The following is a 26,919-nucleotide window of genomic DNA, read 5'->3' as shown; positions in this document are numbered from 1 at the left end:
TGTATGCAAAGCAAATTTTGTTTAAATTTTGGAAATTCAGTTGTGTGTTAATGCTACAAATAGAATAAATGCTTCCTAAGTATTTAGAGATTTGTTAGGCTTCCTAAATCGTGTATGGGTTTAATTTCAATTGATCATATTAACATTTCTTTAGCATTTACTTACTTTGGTCACTCAATTCTAGCCAGTATACATTTTAACACCATTGAAGCAGTGCAGGCATCTGAAGCCTGACAGACTTAATTTAAATACTGTTTTAACCATACAATGTATATTCTTAATCAAGTCACTTCCTTAAGCCTCAGTTTCTTCCTATATAAAATCAGAATAATAATTACTACCTTACATGATTGTTAGAGACAATTAATATGAAGCACCTGGATCTGTATGTAGTAAGTCCAATGATAATACAAGATGATAATATTAGTCCTTCTTATTTTTACAGGCCTCTTTTTAAAGGATTACATAGGAAGTATTTGATACCTTAAGATGGACCCTTAAACAAGAAAAAGTTAAAAGTGCTTTATATTTTGGTTCTTTTACCATGGGTTAGTTGATTTAAAAAAATAGAGTTAAGAAATCAATCATTTTTCTATGTGTGAAAGCCAGTATAATCTCCCTTTCTACCCCTACTAAATTTTTTTTAAATGATTTGACTGGATATTCAACTGGGGTCTGAACTAAAGAGGAAAAGGATGTATATATGTGTAAAACTGTGTCCCTTTGCTATACAGCAGAGATTGGCCCAAGATTGTAAATCAATTGTACTTCTGTAAAAAATGAACATATAAAAATAATCTAAAGAGGAAATCTCTACTTTCACTCAGGGATTTTTCTGTTTTTGTTAAGACAGTATATGATCCTTCAAATCCCATGTGTGATGTTATTCTTTTTCTATAGTCAGTAATTTTTATTGTTTCAGACTTGTACTGTCACCCCTAATTTCAAATGATAAGAAAATTGTTAGAAAGCTGTCAGTTCCTTACTTCATTTTGCCATCATCCAAATAGTAGCAAGAAAAATTATATCACAAGAAGAGGCGGCAGCATTGATTCTGAGTTTTTCCTGCAGAACAGCAGTGTGGTAATAAGAGTAAATTGTTGGGATAGCAAATGTCAGTCATGTATGTGTACCGTGTATGATACTTCCTGCTCCTGTAGGAACAAATGTCTTTACAAGCTTGTCGTGTGTCTGTTTCTTAGATGATAAGTCCAGTTCACTGACTTGCCGCATGTCCCGTCCCTCTTCTGTCCACTTGTAGATGTACTCCAACACAGTCGCTTTCAGTGACGAGTTCATCGCACTGCAGCCGTTGTCGAGGGCAAGGAGTCAGCTGAGCAAACTTAGGTAGAGTAGGAGGAGTAGAACCTCATTAACTCTTCTGCATGCTAAAGGTCAATTTAAAAACATTCAAAAGATGGGCAGAGGCATGAATTAAGAGTGGGGCATTTTTGTTAGCACAGCTCTGTCTCTAATTTGACCTTTACCATTATGTATGTTAAAACCTAAAAAATATCCACTTCTTTGAGATGAAAATTCAGCATAACAGGACAGAGACCTGTACTTTGTTATATGTTTTATACCTTAACTACCTTTCCTAACACAATTCTAATGCTTCTGCTTGTCATACTCGTATTTAAGAATGCTCCTGCATGTTGAGTAATTTAATTTAAGCTACAGGAATTCATCATACAATTTAAAGTTTTAAGTTTCAGTTACTTAGAAGTGAGAGTTGCATATTTGTCTTTGTACACTGAAATGGCTGCTGAAATATTTCATATCCTTGCTACTGTTTAGTGCATCTATATATTGAATAATAGATTTTGTATCTCATATATATCTTTGTCTCCACTGACAGATTCATTCTATCAGTTTCTGCAAAAAATAATTAGTAATCCCAAGATGTCTTTTGATGGAACAGAATTGAAAGTTTAAATCCTAGAACTTTTCATATTAAGATACCAAAGTTATATATTAACTTTAATTCCAGTCTGGTTTGAAGAGGAAAAGTAATATAAAGGTTGTTTGTTTTAAGTTTTGGCACCCTTCAAGCTTCTCACCCTGGATTTTTAATCATATGTATTTTTTAAATTCTTTTTTATTCTGTAGATTTCTAATCTGTCTGTGTTCACTTGATCAAATGAATGACTGTGACAAAGCCCTGCTTTAATAACTTATGTTACCTTGTAATTTTGAGTTCTTCCAAAATTTTCCAAGCCTTTTGATTTTATTATTCCTATTAGTATGAGGGTTTTTCAAATATTCTACTTTGAATTACAAAGATGTATAATTGTAGATGATATACAAATGGGAGTTTAAGTGGTAGTCAACTAAATTTCATGTTTAAAATGAGAACTAAAATGAAAACACACTTGGAAGATTTACCACCAACTTTGGTTGAGCCAAATATGTATATCATTTTTATCTGTATGTGCTCTCTGAAAACAGTGCATACTTATCACATTTTTGAATATCTAATAAGGCAATAGGAGAGCTCATTATTTAAAAGAAGCAATAGGAGAGCTCATTATTTAAAAGAACACTCTGGTAAGCACTTTTGTGAGGACTAACTTTTGCATTGTGAATAATCTTAATATTTTTATTAAATCATATTTTCACATGTCATGGTGGCTCAAATCAAGCAACATTTTTTGAGTAGTGATAGACAAAAAAAGAATGAAGCACTGCTGCTGCTAAGTCGCTTCAGTCATGTCTGACTCTGTGCGACCCCATAGACGGCAGCCCACCAGGCTCCCCCGTCCCTGGGATTCTCCAGGCAAGAACACTGGAGTGGGTTGCCATTTCCTTCTCCAATGCATGAAAGTATAAAGTAAAAGTGAAGTCGCTCAGTCATGTCCGACTCTTAGCGACCCCATGGACTGCAGCCTACCAGGCTCCTCCGTCCATTGGATTTTCCAAACAAGAGTACTAGAGTGGGGTGCCATTGCCTTCTCTGATATTCTAATCAGATTAGAATATTAATTGAGCTTCAAAGTTCTTCACCTATCAGATGACCGTTTTACATACTATAGTCTTATTTACTTACTATCAGCATCAGCAAAAAACAAAAAGAAATATAATCAACCAAAGGTCAGGCAGAAATAACAATTGATTACATGAGTGGTGAATGACCACTGGATGGGCATTTGCTCATAGCTTCATGAAGAAAAAGTGCCCACAAATATCTGTCTGCTGGTGTATCCTGTGAATTTTAAATGCATCTTGTTTTTGAATTGTGTTGAGCAGTATTCCTGGGTGTGGTCCATGATGACTTGTTTACTATTGTAACTGGAAAATTATGCATATATTGAATGTCTTTAAGAGTTTTCAAATCTTTTATAAGGTTAGTATTGATACTTAAGAACCATTAACATAAAGCTATTAATAATTTTTTTAAATAAAAGAAAGCTCAGTTTGAATATTTTCCATTCCCTTATAAAAGGCAAAGCTATAATAATAAGCTATCTTTACATAAACTTACTGTACTCTTGAAACCAAGAAATTCTACTTTATTATTTATGTATATAAGAAATTTACTATAGCATTTTTTATAGAAATAATTATTGATTAGTCCTAAGACTGAGAAAACACACAGAAATGAGGGAAAAGTATGTTTTATTTATTGAGGAACTTTCTTTTTTTGGTAATTTAAGAAAGGTTAAAATTTTTAAATTAGCTTGGCTATGGGCACATATTCCTTAGAAGGTCTCTAATACTTAAAATATAGAGGGAACTCCCTGGCAGTCTAATGGTTAGAGCTCCACGCTTTCACTACTGAGTGCCTGGATTCAATCCCTTGTTAACAATTTAAGATCCCACAAGCCATGAGGCATGGCCCCTATGAAATAGAAAAAGCAAAGAATAGAAATTGATTTGAGTTAGTTAATACTAAAAAAATGATATTTTAAATTAAGGATTAAATTAATTTTGTTTACTAAATCAAGTCAAGCTTCCCCCCTGCCCATATGTCTAACATTTGAAAGGCTATTTGATTGACCCTTCCACTCTGCTGAAGTCCAGATAGAGAAGTCTTCTGAGAAGGAGCATGAGAAATACGAAATGAGCCATACCTTTGCAATAAGAACCCTAATTCTTGGTGACAAGGAATTTGTTTAATGGAAGAAACTGAACTTTCCTGCCGAAACCTGGTTGTAATTTAACTTGGTGCCCTGGATAACCATGGCTTTGTTTGGTGTGCTCCATTGTATGCTCCTTAAGCTCGTATTAGCTCTCTTTTGTGACAGTAAATGAATGTGGCGGTGTGTGAACTTTCATTTGTGCCTCACAGATTGTGGACCCTGACTTGCTGTTTTGATTCTAAACTTATATACAGTGAGAGTATTGTTCTGTAATATGAGACTTGTTGCTTTTCTGTCCTTCCAGATGGAAGAAGATAAGGGTTCAGTCAGCTCAGCATATGAATTTGCTGAAAGCAAGCACAGAGGGGAGGACAGTAGGCACCTGCTAGCTGAGGCTTGCAGCCAGCAGGACAGTTCTTGCGTGCACTAGGTAGTACTGCGCTGGACCTTCCTGGGGATATCCGCTAAGCTTGGGGCATGCTATGGGAGAACTGGCCTCACGTTTCAGTTTTTACTTTACCAATTCCTTCACTGTTTCTCATATGTCGTTTTCATTTACCTGTTTTCCTTTTTTGGTGATCTTTACATTTTTTATATGTCTGTACCCAAATATTTCATTAATCTTCCTTTGGAGTTATAGTTAAATCTTACTTTACTTCAGATTCTGTCTTACTGTCTTATAATCAAGCATTTATTCCTTTTCACTTCTTTTGAAAATATGTCATGCTATTTCTCTTATTTCTGAAATCACTTTTCCCACTTTGTAGTTGTATGTCATTTTATACATGTTAATGTAGTTAGACACCACATTACTTATCTAAGTCTGCCCCTTGAGTTGAATGGTCAAATGAATGAGTGCTTAGACCTGGTACTGAATAATTTTCTGTTGACTGATATTCACCAAACTCTCAGTTCTTAACTTTTCATTAGCTTTCATAGTTACATCTTTGTAATAGAAAAGTGTGAATTAATAAAAACTTGATTCACTCCCCTCTTGAGAAATAAACCCTACCAACTACTTCTATATCTAATTGGGATATGCAAAATACTTTAATTGGTAGTAACCAAGGAAGATAAAAATTCTTACCACTAGTAATTATATTTTTACTTGGGCTGTTTGCCACTTTGGATATTGTAATTACTGATCAAGAAGGTACTATTGTGTCATCTGAGATAACGCTTATAAGTAGCGAAACTTTAAAACAAAGCTACTTAAAGATTATAAATCAAGACAGTGGAACACATACAGTAATTTGAAAAAAAAATATGAATTACATTGAAAAATTTTTTAAATTAGATTCTTTTAATGAATTGCCTAAAATGGAAGATGCTGAAGATTAGTCAGCTGTCATTCATTATTTTTATTAGTTGAAAAGAAATCCAAAAGAACTCAGAATTTTTATTTTGTTCAGGGATATTTCATGTGATTATCTTTACAACATATTTATCTTGTATTTTGATAAACAGAAAGATTTTTAGTTTTTAGAACATGCACTCCTTGGCTGAAAGGAAAACTCAGCTAAAGGATGCACACTGGCTAAAGAGGGGAAGCTGGCTGGGGTTTAGGTTATGTCCTGGTTATTTCCTAGAGCAGATAATCCTTTGGGTCCTGGCTATGCTAATACTGTGAGATTATGTCCTCTGTGATAAAAGTTCCCCAAAGGCTCAAGCTCAAGTGGACATTTCATAAGACATGTATCTGGTGCTGCTTTGCTTTAATATGTGCATTAAAATGTAGAGTATAGTTGAGAATTGGGTTCATAGAATGCCCCTAAAAATAATAGGGGCCTTGTTATGATTACTTTTCCAAAGGAATGATAAGTGAATTATTCTATCATGCTGTGACATATGGTCTCTCTTCCTATAAATAAGAAAGCAGAAGAACCCTTAGACCATGGATATGATTTTAGTAAAAGTGCTGGAGGTGTTACCCTGATCTGCAGGTTTTTTCTGCATATCACTAAACAAATTGGTTGAGTAAAATGTATGTTGAGTATATCTCTTCTCCTGTATTTCTGTCTTTGGCATATATTTTGAGGTAAAAATCACTTTTAAAAATAAGTGTTAAATAATCCCTCTCTTCTATATTTTCTTTCTTGAAATGGCATTTATTTCTCTAATCAAAATTTGGTTAGCCTTGCCAAATCAGACAGAGAATTATGCTGAGCCCTAAATGTTACCATGGGCCATAGACTCTCCTAGTTATCTCCCTCTTTGTCACCTGCCTCTTAGGCCTTCATTGTTCTGTCATTTCTTTCTCTCTGGATTCCTGGCTCTACTCTGGTTGCCCTTTTCCAACTTGCACCTAGCAGCTACCATAGAGATATCAACAGGATGCTAGGGTTACTAAACCTTCTCATTGTGGATCAGGGTACTTAAATCCCAGACCTGAAATCTGCTACCACCAACAACATTTTAAGCAGTTTAAACCAACTACAAGTCACCTTCCTCTCTTTGTGTGACAAAGATAACATAGAAATACTGCTTCATTTAACAAAGTAGCTAACTACAGAGGAACAGAAAATCTGAATGGCCTGTATTCAGTTATTTGCCTCTAAAAGGTACACTTTTCTGAATGAGTAAAATTTTGTAAACAGAATCAAACATTTAAAAGGCTAAAATAATAATAAGGCATATCTGATAAGTGTGACACTTTACAAAACTAATGTTATTTTCAAATCTGTGCTGACTTACTGAACAGCATTTTCATCTGGAGGTTAAAATGAAGAAAGGTATTAGTATTGATATTATTTCTATCAAACAGTAATGATATGCTGTGTATGATTGATACTTAGAAAACTGATTTCTTAACATTAGCTCTGCTGATGAGTTAATAATTGCTATTCAGATTCACCATCTCCATTAAAATAGGAGATTTTATCATTTTTCACAGATACCTCATACTCTTATTCATCTAAACTACAAATTCCTAGTCAGATATTGTTGTTTTGTTTTTCTGGTAATCACACTATTAAAAGAGTCTCAGTCTTTTTGAAACAAGGAATAAGCCAAATTTATAAGCTTGCCTAATAATGTATGCTTATTTTCATACTTAAATTTAGGCAACACATATGGAAATCTCTTTTCTAAGGATCCCTAAAAGTCAGTATAGAGGTATTTTATTTATAACTATCTTTCAAAACTGTTTATTTGGAGAGAATGAAAAAAGGGAGGGAGTCTAGGGAAGTAAATATGAACTTGCAGCATGTTTTGGAGAAAAAGGCCTTGAGTAAGAGAAGCAGTTATTTAAATACAATCATTAAACAGCTATGTCTTCCAACTCAATAAGGACTTGAAGCTGTTACTGGTTTTAGGGGTTTTACTATTCGTAACCAAATTTGGAAATTGGTAATATTCGATGACTTTCTCAATCTTACATTTAAAAGAAAAACATTTCCTAAACAGGAGCCTTTTTTTCTCACCATCATTATAGTTTAAGGCTTCTTTCCAGATACCTCCTATAAGGCTAAGCATGGTATTCATTTTGATTATGAAGTATATAAAATAATTTTAAGAACAAAAGAACAAATGTGGCTAATAGTTTGATAAAACTTTATTTGAAGGGTAAAATGTCATGGGAGTGACTAAAAAACTTAGAAATGTTATGAGTTTTTCAAAATTTAGAAGATTCAAGAAAGATTTTTGTAGAAGCAACAGGAGAAAATTCTAGATGTTTGCCATCATTGATGTGAAAATATTGGATATAAAAGCAGTAAGCTAGAATTTATTTCAGGAGGGAAGTTCTGTAAAGATGAAAAGTTCCACTAGCCTTACATACCCATGTTGGCTCTCCATAGCTGTTTTGCTTGGCAGCCCTTTTAGCTCTGAGTTATGTGGTGGTTTCTGAGAAGTGTTGTGGAGAGGGAGTCTTACCAATAAATCAAAATTTCTGATAAGTTAAAAGGTAACTTTTTTGTCCACTAAGTAGGGCTTCATTCCCAGTACTTTGCTTTTTTTCTTTTCTAGTATTTATTAATAGTCTTTTTTTTTTTTTTTTAAGGTAATGACCCCCTCTCCTTACTTTGAATGAAATGAGACCTAAATGCTGCACACTCAGTTATACTGGAAGCTATGATATGAGATCAAAGATGTATATATGTGAAAGTGGTAGCGCTTGGAGATTTGCTAGAGAACAGTATAGTGTTTCCAATAGATAGCTTTACAGAAATGCAGTTAACCAGCATTTAACATTTTCAAATCAGGTGGGGATTTTCCCCCTTAGGGAAGAAAAAGAAATGTATTTTATTTAGTGTGATCAAAGGGTGATCTGAGAAGTCATTTCTTTATATATGTTTGACATTTTAAGATGTTTACTCTCTGTGTTGAGTTGCCCATAGTTTAATACCTGTCCTCAGGTTTTAAAGTAAAAGGTGATGAATGCAAAGAAAGATAATTACCTAAAGTCAGATCCAGACCTAAGCACTGTTCTGCTTGTATCAGTATGTGGACACGCAAATACTGTTGCCCTTACGAATGTCATCTTTAGTGAATCCCTGTCAGTTGGTTGAGCCCCAGCAGTTAGTAAAGCACATGCTGTTAAATTAAGAAGAACCAGACAAACTCCTTGTTCGGGTTTCTAGTCTAATTCATTGCTCGGCAGATAAATGTGAAGGACCAGATTGTTTTCTTGTTTTGTTGTTCATTTCTAGTTCATCACAGATCAATACTTTTGTAAAATACAATAAAAATGAATTACTAGGAAATGAAATAAAAGATATATAAAATAAGCCCCAATTTTGAAATTATTAGATTGAACAGTTAACAAAAATATTCTGTCAGATTGCAGTAAAATTGTCTAATCTCTTAATCTCACTGACCAGAATGCATTTGTGTTCTCATGGGCCAGTAACGTGTTTTCAGACCAACAATGATCCATAGATCACACTTTGAGGCACACTGATGTTTTTGCCAGGGGGCATGAGTAACAGCTGCTCTCTCAACACTTAGGCTAAATATGTGCTGAATGCACATCATGCTTTTCTGCTCACACAGTTACTCATTCTTTTTGCTTAGCCTAGAATGCTCTTTCTCTCCCATCTTCAGCTATTGAAATCCCATCCAGTCTTCAATATGTATTTCAGATGCCATCTTTTTCATCAAAATACTCTCCCACTAATACCAACAACAGCAGCTGGCTTTGAGCTCTCCTTTCCCTTTTTTGATATTTGTAGTCTGCCTTATACCATAACTATAAGAAAGCAGTATAGTAGCATGGTAAAGAGGTTTGGGCCCTGGAATCAAAGAAACCCAAGATTCAAGCCCCAGCTGGGTGAGCTTGAATATATTTTTTTAACTTGTCTGTTTTCTCATCTGTAAAATGTGTTTAAGTCTGGTGCCTATCCCAAAAGGCGGTTATAAATAAGATAATCCATGAGAAGCTTCTTACCTAGTAACTGGCACACAGTAAGCATTCCATTAATATAACTGCCGTTGTTACTTGTTTCTGACTTACCTCCCACCCTTTTCTTTATCCTTAACTCAATAGACTGTCCCCTGTAAAAACCAGTGCAGGGCCCTGCTCAGTGAAACACAAGGTGAATTTAAGTGCTTCTGCCGTTTCAATGATACAGATAACCATTGGAGTAGAATCCAGAGAGAGGCTACTGATAGTTGGACAGGTGGGAAGATTTTAGAGAAATGACAGTATTTAAACTGATCTTGGTGTTAGGAGTCAGCATGCTGCCCCTAATTGGTGACAGGCCCTGACCCATGTTCGCAGGCAAGGAACACTGCCTGGTTGGCTGTGTGGACACAGGAGCATTTAAAGGTAGAAGGAAAGGCAGCCTGAGGTCAGGTTATAAAGGGCTGGTTTTGAGATGGAGGAAGCTAGAGCCCAGTGACCCAAGAAGGAAACTAGGAAACTGGTTAAATCCTGTCACCTAAACCAAGATTTCCTAAAATCTTCCACTGAATATTAATATTCCCCCTGGTATTGATTAATTAATGTTCCTTGGGGGTAGGGGAAGAAGGGAAGTTCACCAGAAAAAAACCAAATTTGCACTGTATCTAACTCTCTCCCTGGAGACTGACCATACAAACATGACTTCTTGGTAGTCCTTTACTCACAAAGTCTGTTTAGACATTCCTTGAACTAGGGTTTCTCAAACTTAGCACAAAACTTTTTTCGTGTGATATCTGTAAATACCTCAAAAAAATTCAGTTTAAGAAATAGTAAACAGTCCTAAATCAAGGACATTATAATGAAAGAACAGGTTGAAATTTGTCTGTTCCTCAGTGTTCAGCAGATCCTAGGACATTGATGCAGTCAGTTCATTGCCAAAAAGGAACCAAGTTGTCTCACATTGCTTGATATTTGGCAGGATTATTATGAGCAGGGTTTTTGCTGGACCTCACCAGTTGCTTCCCTAGTGGTTCAAATGGTAAAGAATCTGCCTGCAATACAGAAGACCCAGGTTCAATCCCTGGGTCAGAAAGATCCCCTGGAGAAGGAATTGGCAACCCACTCCTGTATTTTTGCCTGGAGAATTCCATGGACAGAGAAGCCTGCAGGGCTACCGTTCATGGGATCGCAAAGAGTCAGACATGACTGAGCGACTAACTTACTTTCTTTCACCAGTTGCGTAGGTTCAGAATGCCAGGTTATTTATGTTCCATAATGCTTGTGTCTCTGTCCATTGTGCCACCCATGCATGTCCCCTGTTGCCATGCTTGTACTCAACACTTGGTGACTCCCAACCTTTGCAAATTGTAGCACTCCAATGATCTATTTTTGTTGTTTTCCTTCCTCTATATTTTTGAGAGATTTGTTATACAGTATGTTATACATGTAAAGTAAATGAAAATAAGTTTGTTTAAAATGATAACCCTTGTTTAAAATGATAACCCTTGAGAAATTTAGGAGTACCCTTGACTGTGTCAAAACCAGGTTGGGAGTCATTGCGCTATGTGATTATACCATTTTCCTCCTTATTTTAACAGGATTGAAATTATTACTACTATAGCTTTAAGTAATCTTGCCCGGTTGTTTATCCCTCCTCAATATAAAGCTTGCATACTTACAGAAGTTAATTCAGTTTTAAACCTAAATAGTACTACTTACTTAATCGACTTTATTAGTTTGTCATCAGTTAATTTTTAAAAAAATAAGATGAGCTGCTTATGGACATGGTTAGCACTTAATAGTTGCTTAGCAACTTGAGGCAAATGATAGTTTTTTTCAAGAATTATTTATGGTATATGTATATATATCTATATGGTGTTTAGAACTTAGCACATAGTAAACACTATGTAAGGTGTTTGCTGCTGTTGGTGTTACTGCTGAAGATTGGAATTCAGTCCTGTCTGGTTATTTCCCAGTCTTCAAAATAATTTAAACTCTGCTTTTCTCAGTTACTGGACATTTTTAATTGAAGTTGCAAGAGCAGTTTCACCTAAAAAGTTCAAAGAAGAATTAAACTTCATTAAGTTTCTGAGCGGTTGATGTAGATCATATTGATCATAATATATTAAGATACTGAAATCCACAATCTTGGGACTTCCCTGGCAGTTCAGTGGTTAAGACTGTGCTTCCAGTACAAGGGACGTGGGATGGGACGTGGGTTCCATCCCTGGTTGGGGAGCTAAGGTCCCACGTGCTGTGTGGTGGGGCCAAAAGATAAATTTTGAAAAAAAATTTTATATGCACAAACTTTCCAGATTTATACAAGATTCAGCTACTTGTTTTATATAACTATTTTACTCATCCTCTAATTTAGGACATAGTGCCTTTTAATCACGCTTAAAGTCTCATACCTTTCCATATTATATAAAACATTTATGCATTACTTTTGGTTTTAAAGTACTTGTTGTTATTTTTTTTAATGCTTTTTGGAAGTCCAAATCTATCGGTAACTAATATTTTTCTGCTTCACCTCCTTCAGCTTACTGAAACAAATTCAAGTATCAAGTGCTTGGACTCCATGTGCTGTTTCTCAGAAGGAGAAACAGCGTGTGCATCTGTTGGAAGAATGCTGGAACGAGTAATAGGAAGATGTAGTCCATCCCATGTCAGCAGGTGTGAAATTTCTCTAAGTAGCCTTTGCTGCAGATGAGTATCCTATAAACTGGAACAGGTTGAACCTACATCTCTAGATACCTAATCAGTCAGCCCCTGCTTTTACCAGTTGAAGCAGGAAGTGTGCTATTTATTAGCACTCCTTGATGCTATTTCACTTCGTGGCTTTAGAATAGGGGGTTCTTTCACTAACAAAGGAAGAGAAAGCACCTTTGAAGAGACTTTTCATCTAATGAACAAAAAATTTTTGCTTTACAGTCTTTCTCAAATGTGGTGAATAGGAGTGTGTCTATGGTACTCTTGCTTTTATAACTTTCTCTTTTTTGTTATACCTATACTATTTTATTTCCTGTATTTGTTTTGTTTCCTTTTTGTATTTACAAAATAATCTGCACATAATAGGAAAAATCAAGAGATTTTGCTTTTCTTATTCTTCATGTATATTGTCTAGTAAGTCATTTGAGACTTTGGGATATTTATAAACATAAAAAAGGCTGTATTTCTGCTCTCCTATACCTTTTTATCTGTGTGCTGCTGCTGTGTAATGAGGTTTTAAAATAAGTTGTGGTTTTTAAGTTTTTACTGCTATTTATGGTCTAATTAAAAGTTTATAAGTTAGAACGGGTCTTTAAATTATGGTTTAGAAGAATCTTATTGTTTTTTGTCCCTTCCCAAATGTATTTCTTGAATTAGACTTGTGCTTTTGAATCATAACAAAAATGCCATATTTACCACTTAAATTATTTAAAAGTGAAATTGATTCAGCTCTTTCTACATTTCCCCAAGAGACATACTATTATTTAGGGAATATTAAGAAATAGAAAATTGTTTCACACTTTGGTGTTCTTTAAGTGAATGATATTAAAGTTCCAAAGTGAGAGCAGCAGTGCACTCGTGCCCATGATGTGTTAGAGATGGGCACAGATGAGTGGTGAGTTCCATTGTCCACAGCATGCCACATGAACAGGATCACTTTCTATATGTGCCATGCTGGGGAAAAGTGTGGAAAGACCCCATGAGCAGGAAATCAAGGGTGGAGGCAACACTGCTTTTATCTGTCGATAAAAGAATTTTTAATATTTGGTTGGCTTTATGTTTTAAAAGTGAAGAGCATGACATTCTTCTTATTATTATTCTTAATGATTATATATTATTATTATAAGGTACATTATTCTTGTACCTTAGAATTCAGGTAACTTTTACTGGCAAACTTGTTCACTCCCACTTTGCCTTTAGTTATGGCCATTTCTTTATGGTACAGTTGCATTTATAAATAGAATTCTTTTAATATGTATATGGTTTCAGTCCCCATTTGTTGATTATAATGTGATCAAGAACATTTCCATAACACTGTGACATTATTTTATAGTCATTTTATTCCATATATAAGAATTACTATGAGCAACTGAATTTATTGGGACTTGTATGACTTACAAAATTGTATTATAAAATGCATTATAAGAAATAGTTCTGTCATGTACCCAGGCCAGTGAGTCTCCCAAAGGAAGTTCCAGAAAGACCTAATATATATTATTTTACTTATTAAGACAGGTTTACTGCACAGAACTAAGGTGGGAATTAGACTAAGAGACTACTATAGAACTTGTATAGGATTTTTTATATATCTTTTCAGCACAAGATTTCTGTTTAATGACAATAAATGTCTTCACTAACTACTAAAACAGATTAGAATTAGTTTTAAATAAGCCCAGAATATTTTTCTGCTTTACATATAGTCCCACTTTCTGGATATCAGTTATTAAGGTAATGTGCCCCATTACTCTTAACATAGCCATTTTTTTGCTACGTTATCCGTTTTGAACCTGCCTGAGGGATTATATGGGGTTTCTTTCTGCATATTCTATTGAATGTGTCTGTTCTCATCTGTACTTTTTTCACTTAAAGTTGTGGCTCACTTTCTTCTTTTGTAAGAGTTGGGTTTTTTTTTTTTTGGTAATAAAATGTTTAACAGTAGTGAATATCTTATTTGACAGACTATAAATAGCTTTCCAATTTTGTTCAACATCTCCAGTTATGTTATTGGTTACTACTATCATTATCTCCCTACCATCATTGTCTCCCTGTTTTCTTCAAATGAATAATCCAAAAAGTCTTTTGAGATTTGTTCTATTTTTTTTAGTGGATAAAATTATATAATATGCAAAACCACTTTGTGCCTTTCTAAGGGCTATATGAAAATTACCATTAATTAATTAATGAAAAATTAATTAAATTAAACTAAATTTTAAAAATTAATTAATGAAAAAGTCCATTAACATTATATTTAAACTTTGAAAAGTCATTTGTTTTTGTTTTTTACATGTAAGTGTTTTAGTAAAGTACATTTGGCACTCTGTTTTCATTCTGGAACAGCTATTCTACATCTCTCTTTCATGTCTAATTTAAAAAGTAGGACAAGATTAACGTCTATTACAAGATGTAGAATCCCTTGGATATTTGTTCCATTAACATTAAACATAAGAGATAATGGTAATTACTTGAGGAATACAACTCGTGCTTTCATATAACAGATTTCTAATAAAACTAATAAAGTTTTACCATCCTTTATTCTACTTAAATTTTATTAATTGATGTTGTCAAAGAAATATGCCATATTGCAAGCTACATTTCAAAGGTAGCATCATGGTGCTCTGTAAAAGATATGCCATGTTGTACTCTGAAGGTCTGTGCTTCAGCAGTAAATGCTTTTCTGTATGTAATTTACCAGCAGTTACTTATCCTAATCAAAATTGTCTTTTAAATAGAAAGGAGTTAATAGTTAATATATAACTCTGGGTTTAATGTTCTGTCAAATATGATATTTAACAATATAAATGCACATATGTGCTTTGAAAAGATCAAAAATGAAAGACAGCTTACCTAAGAGGATTTTCTATGTAAGCAGTGGTTGAAAAATAGGAAAAACTAGTACAAAATATTCGCAGTTTAGGAGTGTTGATTATGGTTATGTTTTGTCATCTGTGCCTGAGCATACTTTTCCTTGCCTCAATACCAGGAAATGTTCCCATTTCATTCATTTATTTTACAAATACTGAGTACCTACTATGTACCAGGCATAGTTCTAGGTACTAGAGAGACAGTAGTGAACAAACCCTTCTTAAGGGAGGGTAGATACTGTTTAAGTTTTCTGGAAACAAGTAAAATTAGAGAACCTGTAAATCACTGGTATAGTTGTTACTTGTCTGTCTGCCTCTTCGCCAACTTTGTAAAGTTTTCTAGATTCTAAACTTCATTGTGATTATGCTCACTTAATCGATTTAAACTGGAACTACATACAAACTTTAGAGTCTCTAGAAACAGATTTTTGAGAAAAGTGAATTTGAGCCATTTTAAATGCTACTCTCTTCTTCTAACATCTTTATTTAAGGAAAGTGGAAACCCTGGAAAAAGTTATATAAAATGTATTTATTGTTAAGTGCTTTTAAGTCTTCTAAGAACAGCCATCTTTAACTTGGTAATTCTAAACTGTCCTTGAAATAGGTTAGGCTATTTTAAGCATGGCAGGCTATTTTCATTTTTAAGTTTTTTAGCTGAAATTGGTACAGCTGCAAATAAACTACTGTATAATGAATTGCATATGGTCTTTTCATTCAGACAGACAGTAGTTCACTTTTTACAGACCAGTAGAGGATTATTTGTTCTTAGTTAAGTGAAAATCTTAGTGATTTCCAGGTGTGTTTGATACCTGTTGAATTAAAACATCTACTTGTTCAAGTTAATTATGCTAAAATCTTTAGAATAGAATTTATATCTGAAAAGAAATAATAACATAATATGAACATACTATTACTTCATTCTAAAGCTTTTGGTAACTGGACTTTTTGTTGTTTGCTTTTGTTATATCAAATACAGCCTAGTTGCTTTTCAGGAAAACCAAATGTGCATAACACTTAATAACATATTTGTTTCTTACTGAATTGTTAAGATTTTAAGAGTGTCTCATGCTTTACTACCTATAGAAATTGTTTTAATACTAGCGAATTTTGGCTAATATTTTTATATGATGACTAGAGTATTATTTTCCCAAGTTTTTGTATAATATAATGTTTGGTCATTCAGTGCTAGTAAAAAGAACTTCTCTTTAGCTTTTAAAAATGAATCAATCAGTGCTTAGTTTAATACTCAAACTGCATTTTGCTCCTAAGTTTTAGAGTTAATTTTTTTCTCAGTTGATACATAGGTCCTGGTGAGCCAAACTTTTCTCTTATTGTTACTTTAGATCATGGAGTGCATCGGATCCTTTCTATACCAACGACAGGAGCATCTTGACCCTCTCCACAATGGACTCATCTACTTGTTAAAGGGGCAGTAGTACTTTGTGGGAGCCATTTCAACTCCTTTCCTAAAATTGAGTGTGAGCATCCTGGTAATGGCCACACTACCTCTGTGGAATTACTTTCTGAAATCTCTGAAGTAGTTCATGCCCACTCAGAGTTATAATGGCAAACAAACAAAAAATATTACCATGCACCCATGTCAGCCACCCTCTTAATTTAAACATGTTAAAATTTGTGAATAAAGAGACATTTTTCATCTCTTTATCTGGGTTGTCCCCATGTGTTTATGGGACTCCTAATGGCATTTCAGCCTTTTCCTAAGGCCACTATATTTTAATATCAAGGTAGAAAAGGGAGCTAATTCCTAGTTAATTGTATTTTTTAGTATTAGCTTGGTTGTTGAGTCTTCTATTTAAATCTGCTTCTGTAAATTATGCTGAAAAGTTTGCCTTGAAAACTCTATTTTTTTATTAGAGTTATATTTGAAGCTTTTCATGGGAAAAGTTAATGTGAATAATAAGGAATTTTGGTCCCTCGGTGACCCATGTTTGTTAATTCTTTAGTGCTTTCTAAGTTCACAGAACAAATTAGGAGAATGCATTTCCAACCATTATTTACTTGCACTGCGGATAGTATATATAAATATATATCAGTTCCAAACTTTCAGTGTACTGTAACACAACCAGTTAAGTTAACCATATACATGCAAAAAGGTATATCATATCATATATAAATCAAGAATCAAGTCCATTCACCAAATTTCAAATTAATATTTACTATTTTCATGACAGTGTAAAGAACCTATAGTGGGTAAATTAGACACATTTGCATATTACTTAATGTGTTTATCATTGGATCTTTTGCATGCTTTAATCTGGTTAATATATGTCAGTTTGCTTTTTCTTGTCTATCTGAAGGCTTTGTTTATAGTATTTTACAGTGCTGTTGTGAAGTCCAATTATATTAATAAAAAACAGTTTGGAAAGTATTCAAATATTGCAAATACTTTTAATTATATGAATCAAAATTTTAGGATAATTAAATCAGTAAAATGAGAAGAGCCTCTTTTTGTGACTAGTTTAGAACTGCTCTTGCCTTTCAGTAAGCTAGCTCTTAGAATAAAGAATTTCAGATGAGAATCCTGTTATTTTTAGGTTGGTATGTTATCTAAGTTACAGCAGCCTACCACAGTAAAGTCAAGTCTACCCAGTGTCCCATTATAAGGTATGGCTATAGAATGTAAATGAAATAAACTCTAAAATGCTAAATTATATGTGGTAATGGCTGCAATAAATTTAAGTGCTATAAATGATTAATCGGGTTTGTATGATTGCCATTAATTCACTGCAGTTCAGTACTTGATTTCCATCCTGAATTTAACATGTAGATCCAGTGCTATCATTTGTTTTCATAAAAAGTAATGTTGTTTTAAAATTTGGAAATGATTATTAGTTTAAAACTCTTCCTAAGCATATGATTGAGTACATATACATTTAAAATTGTATGGGAATGGTTGCCAAAGTTTTTTGAATATGGTAATTCCTTTCTGTACATTTATTTTTTGCACAACCCTTCCACCCCTTTCCCATTTCATGAATATAAGACTTCTAGAATTAGGCTAGTAGGGAAAGAATCATACAATTAAGACTTTACCTTTGTTCACTGGTAAGCTGTTTTCTTGCCAGTATAACATTTGTCTGTTTCAATAATGCAAGGATATATTAGGTTATAAATTTCAGCCTAAATATTAATTTTTGCAAATAGCCCATCTTTACCTTAGATTGGGTTTAGGAAAATGCTGTTATTCTGGAAATACTATAAAGGGATGATAAAAATTTACAGTGTGTACCCTTACCACTTCGTGTTTCAGAAGAGGAAATATTGCAGAAAATATTCAGTAGAGTATTAGTGGATGACAATGGCAAACTTGCTCTTAGAATGTCTTGTAAAATGTTCATATAACAAAATGACATTTGGTAGCTGGGCATTGCATCTACCTTGGTGTTTATTTGCCATCAATTTAACTGACTACTAATACTAGGGAAGGACTGCAAAGCCATCAAGCAGTCTCTGACCAACTATAGCAAGGCATGAACTCAGCCAGCCTATTTGGTGCTCAAAGTATGATTGATACAATTTTTTGCATTCACTATTTGAAGTTATTTAGGAACTTTGTATCTGAAAAATAGCATCTGCTGACATGCTTATCCTACTGTTGTTCAAAACCTACTCCCTTTAAAGGAATTCTTGCAATTGTAAGAAAAGGATTTTCTGTTGTTTAAGAAAGTAACAGTGTTGTCTGCAAACCTCCAATAGTTCTCTGTGCTAGATAGTCATTTTGTAAAATTGTTACTGCATAATGAGTATTTGTAAATTTTCCTCCTTGCATATCTCTTTAAAATTCTTTGGAAAGTACGATGTTGATAATTAACTTACTCTTATCTGCCAAAACCAGGTACGATGCTACATGTGTTATTGCTAGTTACTGGTCTCAAATCTATTTGCTTCGCTTGCTTGTGTTTGCCTAGCCTTAAGGCTGTAGCCCTGAAGATAGTAGCAATCACCAAGTCAGTTTCCAAAATTACCCATCAGCTGCTTTAGGTGACTCAGCAGTCCTGCCTCAACTTTCAACAAGCATTACGCTCACACTGGAAGGAATAGAGTATGGGCCAGGGGAACTATAGCTACCCAGGCTTGCCTGTGGGGTTGAGAAGGAAAAAGGAGAGAATTAAGTTTTAATTTCTCTTAACTAACCACCTCCTTGGGTCTTAATCTGTCTGATGTCCAGCGGCTTCCCAGACCTGATCCAGACTCTGACACTGTCCTGAGTAGGAGGTTAAACAGGGTCATTTCTACTGCATAAGATTGTGAAATTGGCCTTGTGTGATAAGCTTGAGCCTCCTATCTAATAGGCAGGAGTCACAACCACTAAAATATTTACAATTCATACCAAAAGTTTTTAAAATACACTACTATGAAAAGTTATTGGGGCTGGAGAAAAGGGAAAAATCATCCCATGTTTTGTGTTTTTCCTTTAAAGATCAATTTGGAGTGTGAGCAGGTGTTAATAAAACTAACACACCAAAGACTTATATGAAACATGTTTTGTTATTTTTGGCCCCCCTTTAGAGACACTTTTATTTCTATCTAAAATGCCTTCTATTTTCATAAAAACAGAACATTATTAAAGTGCTGTTTATGTGAGATAACCTGAATGATATTACTGCAAAAGATCATAACTAATGATATGTTTGTAATAATGGTGATTGTTAGATTTTTATGAATAATATAAATAGTTGGAAATACTATTGTAACAGTTTAAAATTCTGGACCTCAGACACTGTGGCTATCTAATATAACTTGTTATCTTCATTGTCAGTAAATGTAGCATACCTGTTGTGCAGCGCTCAGTAATTTTTTAAAGTTTATGAAATTATATTAAATAAAAACTTTCCTATACAAGTAAGTCTTTTTCTGTTATTTAAATGCATTTTAAACTTCCCTCTCCTCATCAAAACCAGCACTGCCAAGTTTTTGTAGTTAAATTTTACTGCATTTATTGTCCAGTAAAGAAATGTTATTATATCCCTTTCACTAACTGCAGTTTTCAGAAATCCAGTTCTTTTGTTAGCCAAGTTTTATAGCTTATCAGTACAGTTTCTGAAAGCTGTCTGATTGAAATGTACAGACTGTAAAGACCAACACACTTCAACTACAAATGCATCATTCATGAAAAAACAGCCAGTGTAAATTTGGAAATGCCTTCAATGAATAGAAAATATGTGCTTTCTGGGACTTCCTTGGCAGTCAATGGTTAAGACTCCAACGTTTCCAATACAGGGAGCACAAGCTTGATGCCTGGTCAGGGATCTAAGATGCCACTTGCTGCATGGTGTAGCCAAAAAATTTAAAAAAAGAAAAAGAAATGTGTTTATTAAAATATACTGTATATATTTATGTCTGAAATATTTCACTGTCCTAATGATGCTCAATCATTGTAAACACATTATTTCATTGGTGTTTATTAAAAAGGTAAGCTATTGTTTTTGTACATGTGTTAGTATTTGCAAGGGATGACAATGTATATATTTTTTTATTTCTGAAATGAGCTAGAACGTGATCCTGGACAAGTCAATTTATCTAGGTATCTGTTTTGTTTTTTTTTTTCCATTTATTTTTATTAGTTGGAGGCTAATTACTTTACAATATTGTAGTGGTTTTTGTCATACATTGACATGAATCAGCCATGGATTTACATGTATCCCCCATCCTGACCTCCTCTCCCACCTCCCTCTCTACCCGATCCCTCTGGGTCTTCCCAGTGCACCAGGCCCGAGCACTTGTCTCATGCATTCAACCTGGGCTGGTGATCTGTTTCACCCTAGATAATATACATGTTTTGATGCTGTTCTCTCGAAACATCCCACCCTCGCCTTCTCCCACAGAGTCCAAAAGACTGTTCTATACATTTGTGTCTCTTTTTCTGTTTTGCATATAGGGTTATCGTTACCATCTTTCTAAATTCCATATATATGTGTTAGTATACTTGTACTGGTGTTTATCTTTCTGGCTTACTTCACTCTGTATAATGGGCTCCAGTTTCACCCATCTCATTAGAACTGATTCAAATGAATTCTTTTTAATGGCTGAGTGATATTCCATGGTGTATATGTACCACAGCTTCCTTATCCATTCGTCTGCTGATGGGCATCTAGGTTGCTTCCATGTCCTGGCTATTATAAACAGTGCTGTGATGAACATTGGGGTGCACGTGTCTCTTTCAGATCTGGTTTCCTCGGTGTGTATGCCCAGAAGTGGGATTGCTGGGTCATGTGGCTGGAAATAGGCATCTGTTTTAAAAGGCATTGAGGATTCAGACTATCTTTAAGATATTCAGCCTTTAATGTTTATTGTACAACATAATGAATCATTGTTCCTAATGATTAAGACATAGGGCAAGAAAGTAAAATTTTTTGAGCAGCATTTCACCAGAACATGTAGTGAATTCAAAAACAATTGAAGTTTTATTTTGAAGAATATTTATTTTGACTCAGAAACAAAGCTGTTGTATTGGGTTAGCCAAAAGGTTCATTCAGTTTTTTCCTAAGTTGGCTTTGGTAGCACTTAAATTAGTTGTCTTTAACTTAATTTGAAACAATTTTGTTAGATTGTACTGTGACAGTTGTCATATAAATGTGCATTTTAAAAAATCAAAATTGGTGGATTTTTGTGTAACCATTTTAATATTGAATATGGAAGAAAAAGCAGTATTTTCAGCTTTATTTATTATGCTTTATTATTTTAAGAAAGACAAAAATGCAACTGAAATGCAAAAAAAAAGATAAGTGTGGTGTATGAAGAAGGTACTGTGATCAGCGTTATATACCATCAGAAGAAAGCCAACAAACTACAAATATCCAAATCAAGAGCTGAAAGGCATTTGCACCAGTTTGGTTATGTTCATTGCTTTGATGTTTGGGTTTCACACAAGTCAAGTGAAAAATAAAAACCTTCTTGACCATATTTCTGCATGTAATACTCTCCTGAGACATAACAAAAACATTTCATTTTTAAAACAAATTATGACAGGCAGTGAGAAGTGGAGTGAGAAGTGTACATTATTACTGTACAATAATGTGGAACAGAAGAGATCGTGGGGCAAGCAAGATGAACCACCACCAACCACACCAAAGGCCAGTCTTCAGAGAAAGTGATGGTGGGATTGGAATGCTAATGGTGGGATTGGAAGGAAGTCCTGTTGTGAGCTTTTTCCAGAAAGTCAAACAATTCCAACACGTACTGCTCCCAATAGACCAACTGAAAGAAGCCCTCAACAAAAAGCATCCAGAATCAGTCAACAGAAAATGTATAATCTTCCATCAGGATAACACAAGACCGACTGACTTTGATGACTGGACAAAAGCTGTTACTGCTCGGCTGGGAGGTTCTGATTCATCTGCTGTATTCACCAGATATTGTACCTGAGATGTCCATTTATTTCTGTCTTTACAAAATCCTCTTAGTGGAAAATTTTTTAACTCTGGAAGACTGTAAAAGCTACCTGGAACAGTTCTTTGCTTACAAAGATAAGTTTTGGGAAGATGGAATTTTGAAGTTGCCTGAAAAATGACAGAAGGTAGTGGAATGAAATGGTGAATTTGTTGTTCAATGAAGTTCTTGGTGAAAATGAAAAATATGACTTGTTTTACGTAGAAAACTGAAGAAACTTTTTGGCCAACTCAGTCAATTGAAGTAAATTCACATATCTGTGAACAGCTGTTTTTGGAAGTAGCAGACTTTAAGGTAAAATGGTCTGTATTCAAGTAAAATCTGTGGACAGTGAAGTGCATTGACTTTAGGATTACATTTTATCACTTTTGACAAATGTGTATCTCTGTAATCCTAACCCAGATAGAGAACCTTTCCATCTTCTCAAAGTGTGCAGGAAATTTCTCTCCCTTTCTGCCCTTGGCAACCATTTTTTTCGTTGTTTTCTGTTGACATAGACTAACTTTACCTGTTCTTGAATTTCATATAAATGGAATTGTACATTTTCACTTTTGTATATTACTTTGTTTACGATGTCAGTGAGATTCATACATCTTGTTGCATAGTTTGGAGTATTTTTTTGCTACTCAGTTGTGTTCCTTTTTGTGAACATCTCACAATTTATTCTTTCTCTGGTTTATGGACATTTGAGTTATTTCCAGTTCAGGGTGATCATAAATAAAGTTATTATGAGCATTCTTCATGGACATGTTTTTATTTCTATTAAATAACAAGTAGAATTGCTGGGTCATAAGGTAGGTCTATGCTTCATTTTATGAGAAACTGTCAAAAAGTTTTCCCAAGTGATTGTGGGTGCCATTTTATGTGCATTTGTGTACAATAATGTGTTTCAGTTTTATTATAGCTCATGATTTTAATTTGCATAACAAATGACATTAAACTCCTTTTTTTATGTGTACTAGCAATTTATATTTTTCTGAAATATCTGTTGATGTCTTTGACCATTTTTTTCAATAGGCTGCTTGTCTCATTACAGAATGGTTGGAATCCTTTTCATTAGGATGTAAGTTCTTTGTCAGATGTATGTATTACTTGCATTTTTCTCCAGTCTGTGCTCTGTCTGTATGTTTTCTTATACAGGAGCCAGAAGTGTTTTATTTTGATGAAGTTCTTTTTTTTTCCTTTTTGGTTATGTGTTTTTTCTGTCTTATTCAAAATATTCCTATCAACCCCAAGTTCATTAAGGTAATTACGTTTTCTTCTGAAAGCAGTCTCATATTTAAATTCATGATCCATCTTAAATTCATTTATATAAGGATTGAATATCTTCCTTCCTCCCAACCCTGTAAAAATATGTTTGGTTTACTTAATTGGTTGAAAATGTTCTCAATCTCCATTGAATTCATTTGGTGCCTCTTTAAAATTAACTGGGGAATTCCCTGGCAGTCCAGTGGTTAGAGCTCCAAGCTTCTACTGCAGGAGGCATGGGTTCAATCCCTGATCTAAGAACTAAAATCCCACAAGCTGCACAGTGTGGCCAAAAAACTGAAAACTATATAAAACTGTATAAATACGGGTCTATTTCTGGACTCTATTCTGGTCATTTATCCTCATACCAGTAGCACAGTCTTGATTACCATAGCTTTCTGCCTAACTTTGAGATCTGGTAGTAAGTTTAGCTCTCCTATCTAGGTTCTTTGCATTTCTATATAAATTTTGGAACCAGCTGAGGAATTTTTAAAAAGTCCTGATATGATTTTGATTGCTCTGAATTTATAGATCATTTTTTAAAGCACTGACATCTTAATATTGACTCTTGTATTTCATAAGCATGTTATCTCTCTCCATTTATCTTAGGTCTTTTTAGGAAGGTTTTATAGTCTTCAAGAGTGTAGAAATCTGGCAAACTCCTAAAATGTTTAAAATTGTTGGTGTTGCAGTAAGTAGAATTGTTTTTTAATTAATCTTCCAGTTACTTATTACTGTTCTACACAAATGCAGTTAATTTTGTGCCTTTGACTTTGTAACTTAACAACATTGTGAAATTCATTCAATTTTTCTAACTTTTGTGTAGAACCTTTTTGATTTTGATACACACAATTATGTCATCTAAGATTGTTTCAGTTTTCATGTCTTTTTATCTCTTGTTATCACCTTATTGCACTGGCTAGAATTTCCTGTACAGTGTTTAATAGATATGCTGAGAACCATGAATAGGTGTTGAATTTCAAAAATTCTCCATTTTTTCCCTCCATTTTTCAAGATGATCATGTGATTCTTTATGTTTTAGTTTGGTAATATGGTGAACTATCCTGGTTAATTTTCAATGTTAAATCAACTTTGTATGTCTGAGATAAATTTCACTTGGTTATGATGTATTACCCTTTTATATATTGCTGTTTGATATGGTAGTATTGTGTTAAGGGCTTTTGTATCTGTGCTTATGGAAGGATATGAATCTGTAATTTCACTTTATGACATCCCTATCAGGTTTTGGTACTAGGGTTATTACACTGGCCTCACAACAGTTTGGGAAGTGTCCCTTCCCCCCCTTTGTTGGAAGAGTTTATAAGGTTGATGTTATTTTTAACTCTTAATATTTTGAAGAATTTACCACTGAAGTCATAAGACCGAGAGTAAGAGGGGTTTGGGGGCATTTCAGTGAAGATATTGTGGATCATGACAGATACAGGATTATTCATTCTGTTTCTTTGTGAAAAATTTGAAAAGTTGTATCTTTTAAGGAATTTGTCCATTTTATGTAATTTCCAATATTTCTTACATAATTCAAAATATTTTTAATATCTTTTTAATGACTCTGGGATCTGTCTTATGTTTCTGCTTTTCTTTTTTATATTGGTAGCTTCTTTCCTGATTTTTTTTTTTTTACCTGACAAATCATGTTAGGGATTTAATCAAGTTTATTGATTTATTTCAAAGAACCAACTTTTGACTTTGTTAATTTTATCCATTTATTTGTATTGCTTTATGCTCTCATTTTTATTATCCCTTTCTATTTTGGTTTTAATTTGATCTTCTGTTTTGGCTTTTTGGAACCTTAATAAAGACATTAAAACTATACATTTTTCTCTATGTACTGCTTTAGATGCATCCCACAGATTTTGTTTTTGCTGTTATTCAAAATCAGAATATTTTATTTCCTTTATGATTTCTTTTTTGACCCCTGGATTATTTAGAAGTGTTTTGATTTTTAAACATTTGGAAGATATACTTATTTTTCCTTCCATTCCCTACACTTTTTCTTAATAGTGTACCAGTTCTGTGTTAAAACATTTGTGGTAATAAGGATATCTTAGTCTTGTTTCTTATCTTAAAGAGAATGCATCTAAGTTTAACTCATTTAGCGTGACTTGTACTGTAAGGCTTGCGTATGCATAGCTTTTCCCTTGTTGGAAATGTTTCCTTCTAGTCCTAATTTACTACCAATTACAGACAGGTGTTGAACTTCATGAAGTGATTTTTCTGGTTCAATTAAAATTATCATGAAATGTTTTACTAATGTAGAGAAGTATATTGATGAATTTTTCTGATATTAAGTAATCCTTGCTTTATTGGCACAAATTCTGCTTGTTCATGATCTGTTATTTTTAGTGCTATGTTAGATTCATTTAACTATTGCTTTATTTAGGATTTTGCATCTGTGTACATAAACAAAATGGGCCTATAATTTTTACTCTCTTGGTATGGATTTTTTGTTTATGAGATGGGAAGCTTCCCACTTCCCGATTTTCTGGGTTCTGAAACAACTTGCATAAAACAGCTATTGAAAGTTTGGTAGAATTTGATAGAGTAAAAACATTTAGACCTGAGGTTTTTTGAGAGGACAAGTCTTTACTTCTAATACCCTTTTTACAGTTGATGAGTCTATTCAAATTATTCCTATACATTTTATATATTTCTAGGAGTTTATCCATTTTAAATATTTCAATTTAGTTCATAAGACTTTACCTCCATATGTCTGAAATAATTTCTCCTTTCTGGGTTATTTTCCATACATTCTTTGGTTTCTTTTTTTTTTAATTGAGGTATAATTGACATGACATTAGTTTCAGGTGTACATCATTTTATATTTGTATACATTGTTAAGTGGTTAATAAGCCTAGTTAACATCCCTCACCAAAGATAGTTACAAAATTTTTTCTTGTGATGAGAACTCTTAAGATCTCTTAGCACTTTAAAACTTGCAATACAGTATTTAGTCACCATACTGTCATTATATCCTCATGACTTACTCTATAACTGAAAGTTTGTACCTTTTGACCCCCTTCATTCATTTCACCCAACTCTTAAGCCCCCACCTGTAACCAATCTTCTCTAATCTATGAATTCAGTTTTCTTGGGGTTTTTTTTTTGAAGATTCTACATATATTTAAGTTGGCTCATATGATATTTGTGTTTCTCTGTCAGATTTATTTCACTTAGCATAATGCCAAGTCCATCATGTTGTCTCAAATGGCAGGATTTCTTTTTTACAGCTGAATACGCCTTTATGTGGGCT

The 26,919-nt window shown here is 33.8% G+C and overlaps 1 protein-coding gene across 6 annotated transcripts in view; it reads left to right on the top strand.

The window, feature by feature from the left end:
* ATP11B (ATPase phospholipid transporting 11B (putative)) overlaps positions 1-22,528 on the top strand; it is a 111,629-nt gene extending 89,101 nt beyond the window's left edge. For 3 of the 6 annotated variants that reach the window (XM_065943364.1, XM_065943363.1, XM_065943368.1), the window contains 2 exons: positions 11,960-12,093; positions 16,334-19,853. In XM_065943364.1, the coding sequence (XP_065799436.1) occupies positions 11,960-12,093; positions 16,334-16,415 (216 nt within the window). In that variant the 3' untranslated portion in view covers positions 16,416-19,853. Of the gene's footprint in view, positions 1-1,261; positions 1,348-11,959; positions 12,094-16,333; positions 19,854-21,697 lie in introns of those variants that run through there. The other 3 variants (XM_065943366.1, XM_065943365.1, XM_065943367.1) reach the window with 3 other exon arrangements.
* Positions 22,529-26,919: the final 4,391 nt, after the last annotated feature.

Source organism: Muntiacus reevesi, chromosome 8 (genome assembly GCF_963930625.1).
Source record: "Muntiacus reevesi chromosome 8, mMunRee1.1, whole genome shotgun sequence".
Lineage (NCBI taxonomy): Eukaryota > Metazoa > Chordata > Mammalia > Artiodactyla > Cervidae > Muntiacus > Muntiacus reevesi.
Note: the sequence above shows the minus strand (reverse complement) of the source record. Positions and strands in the feature narration are given on the sequence as shown.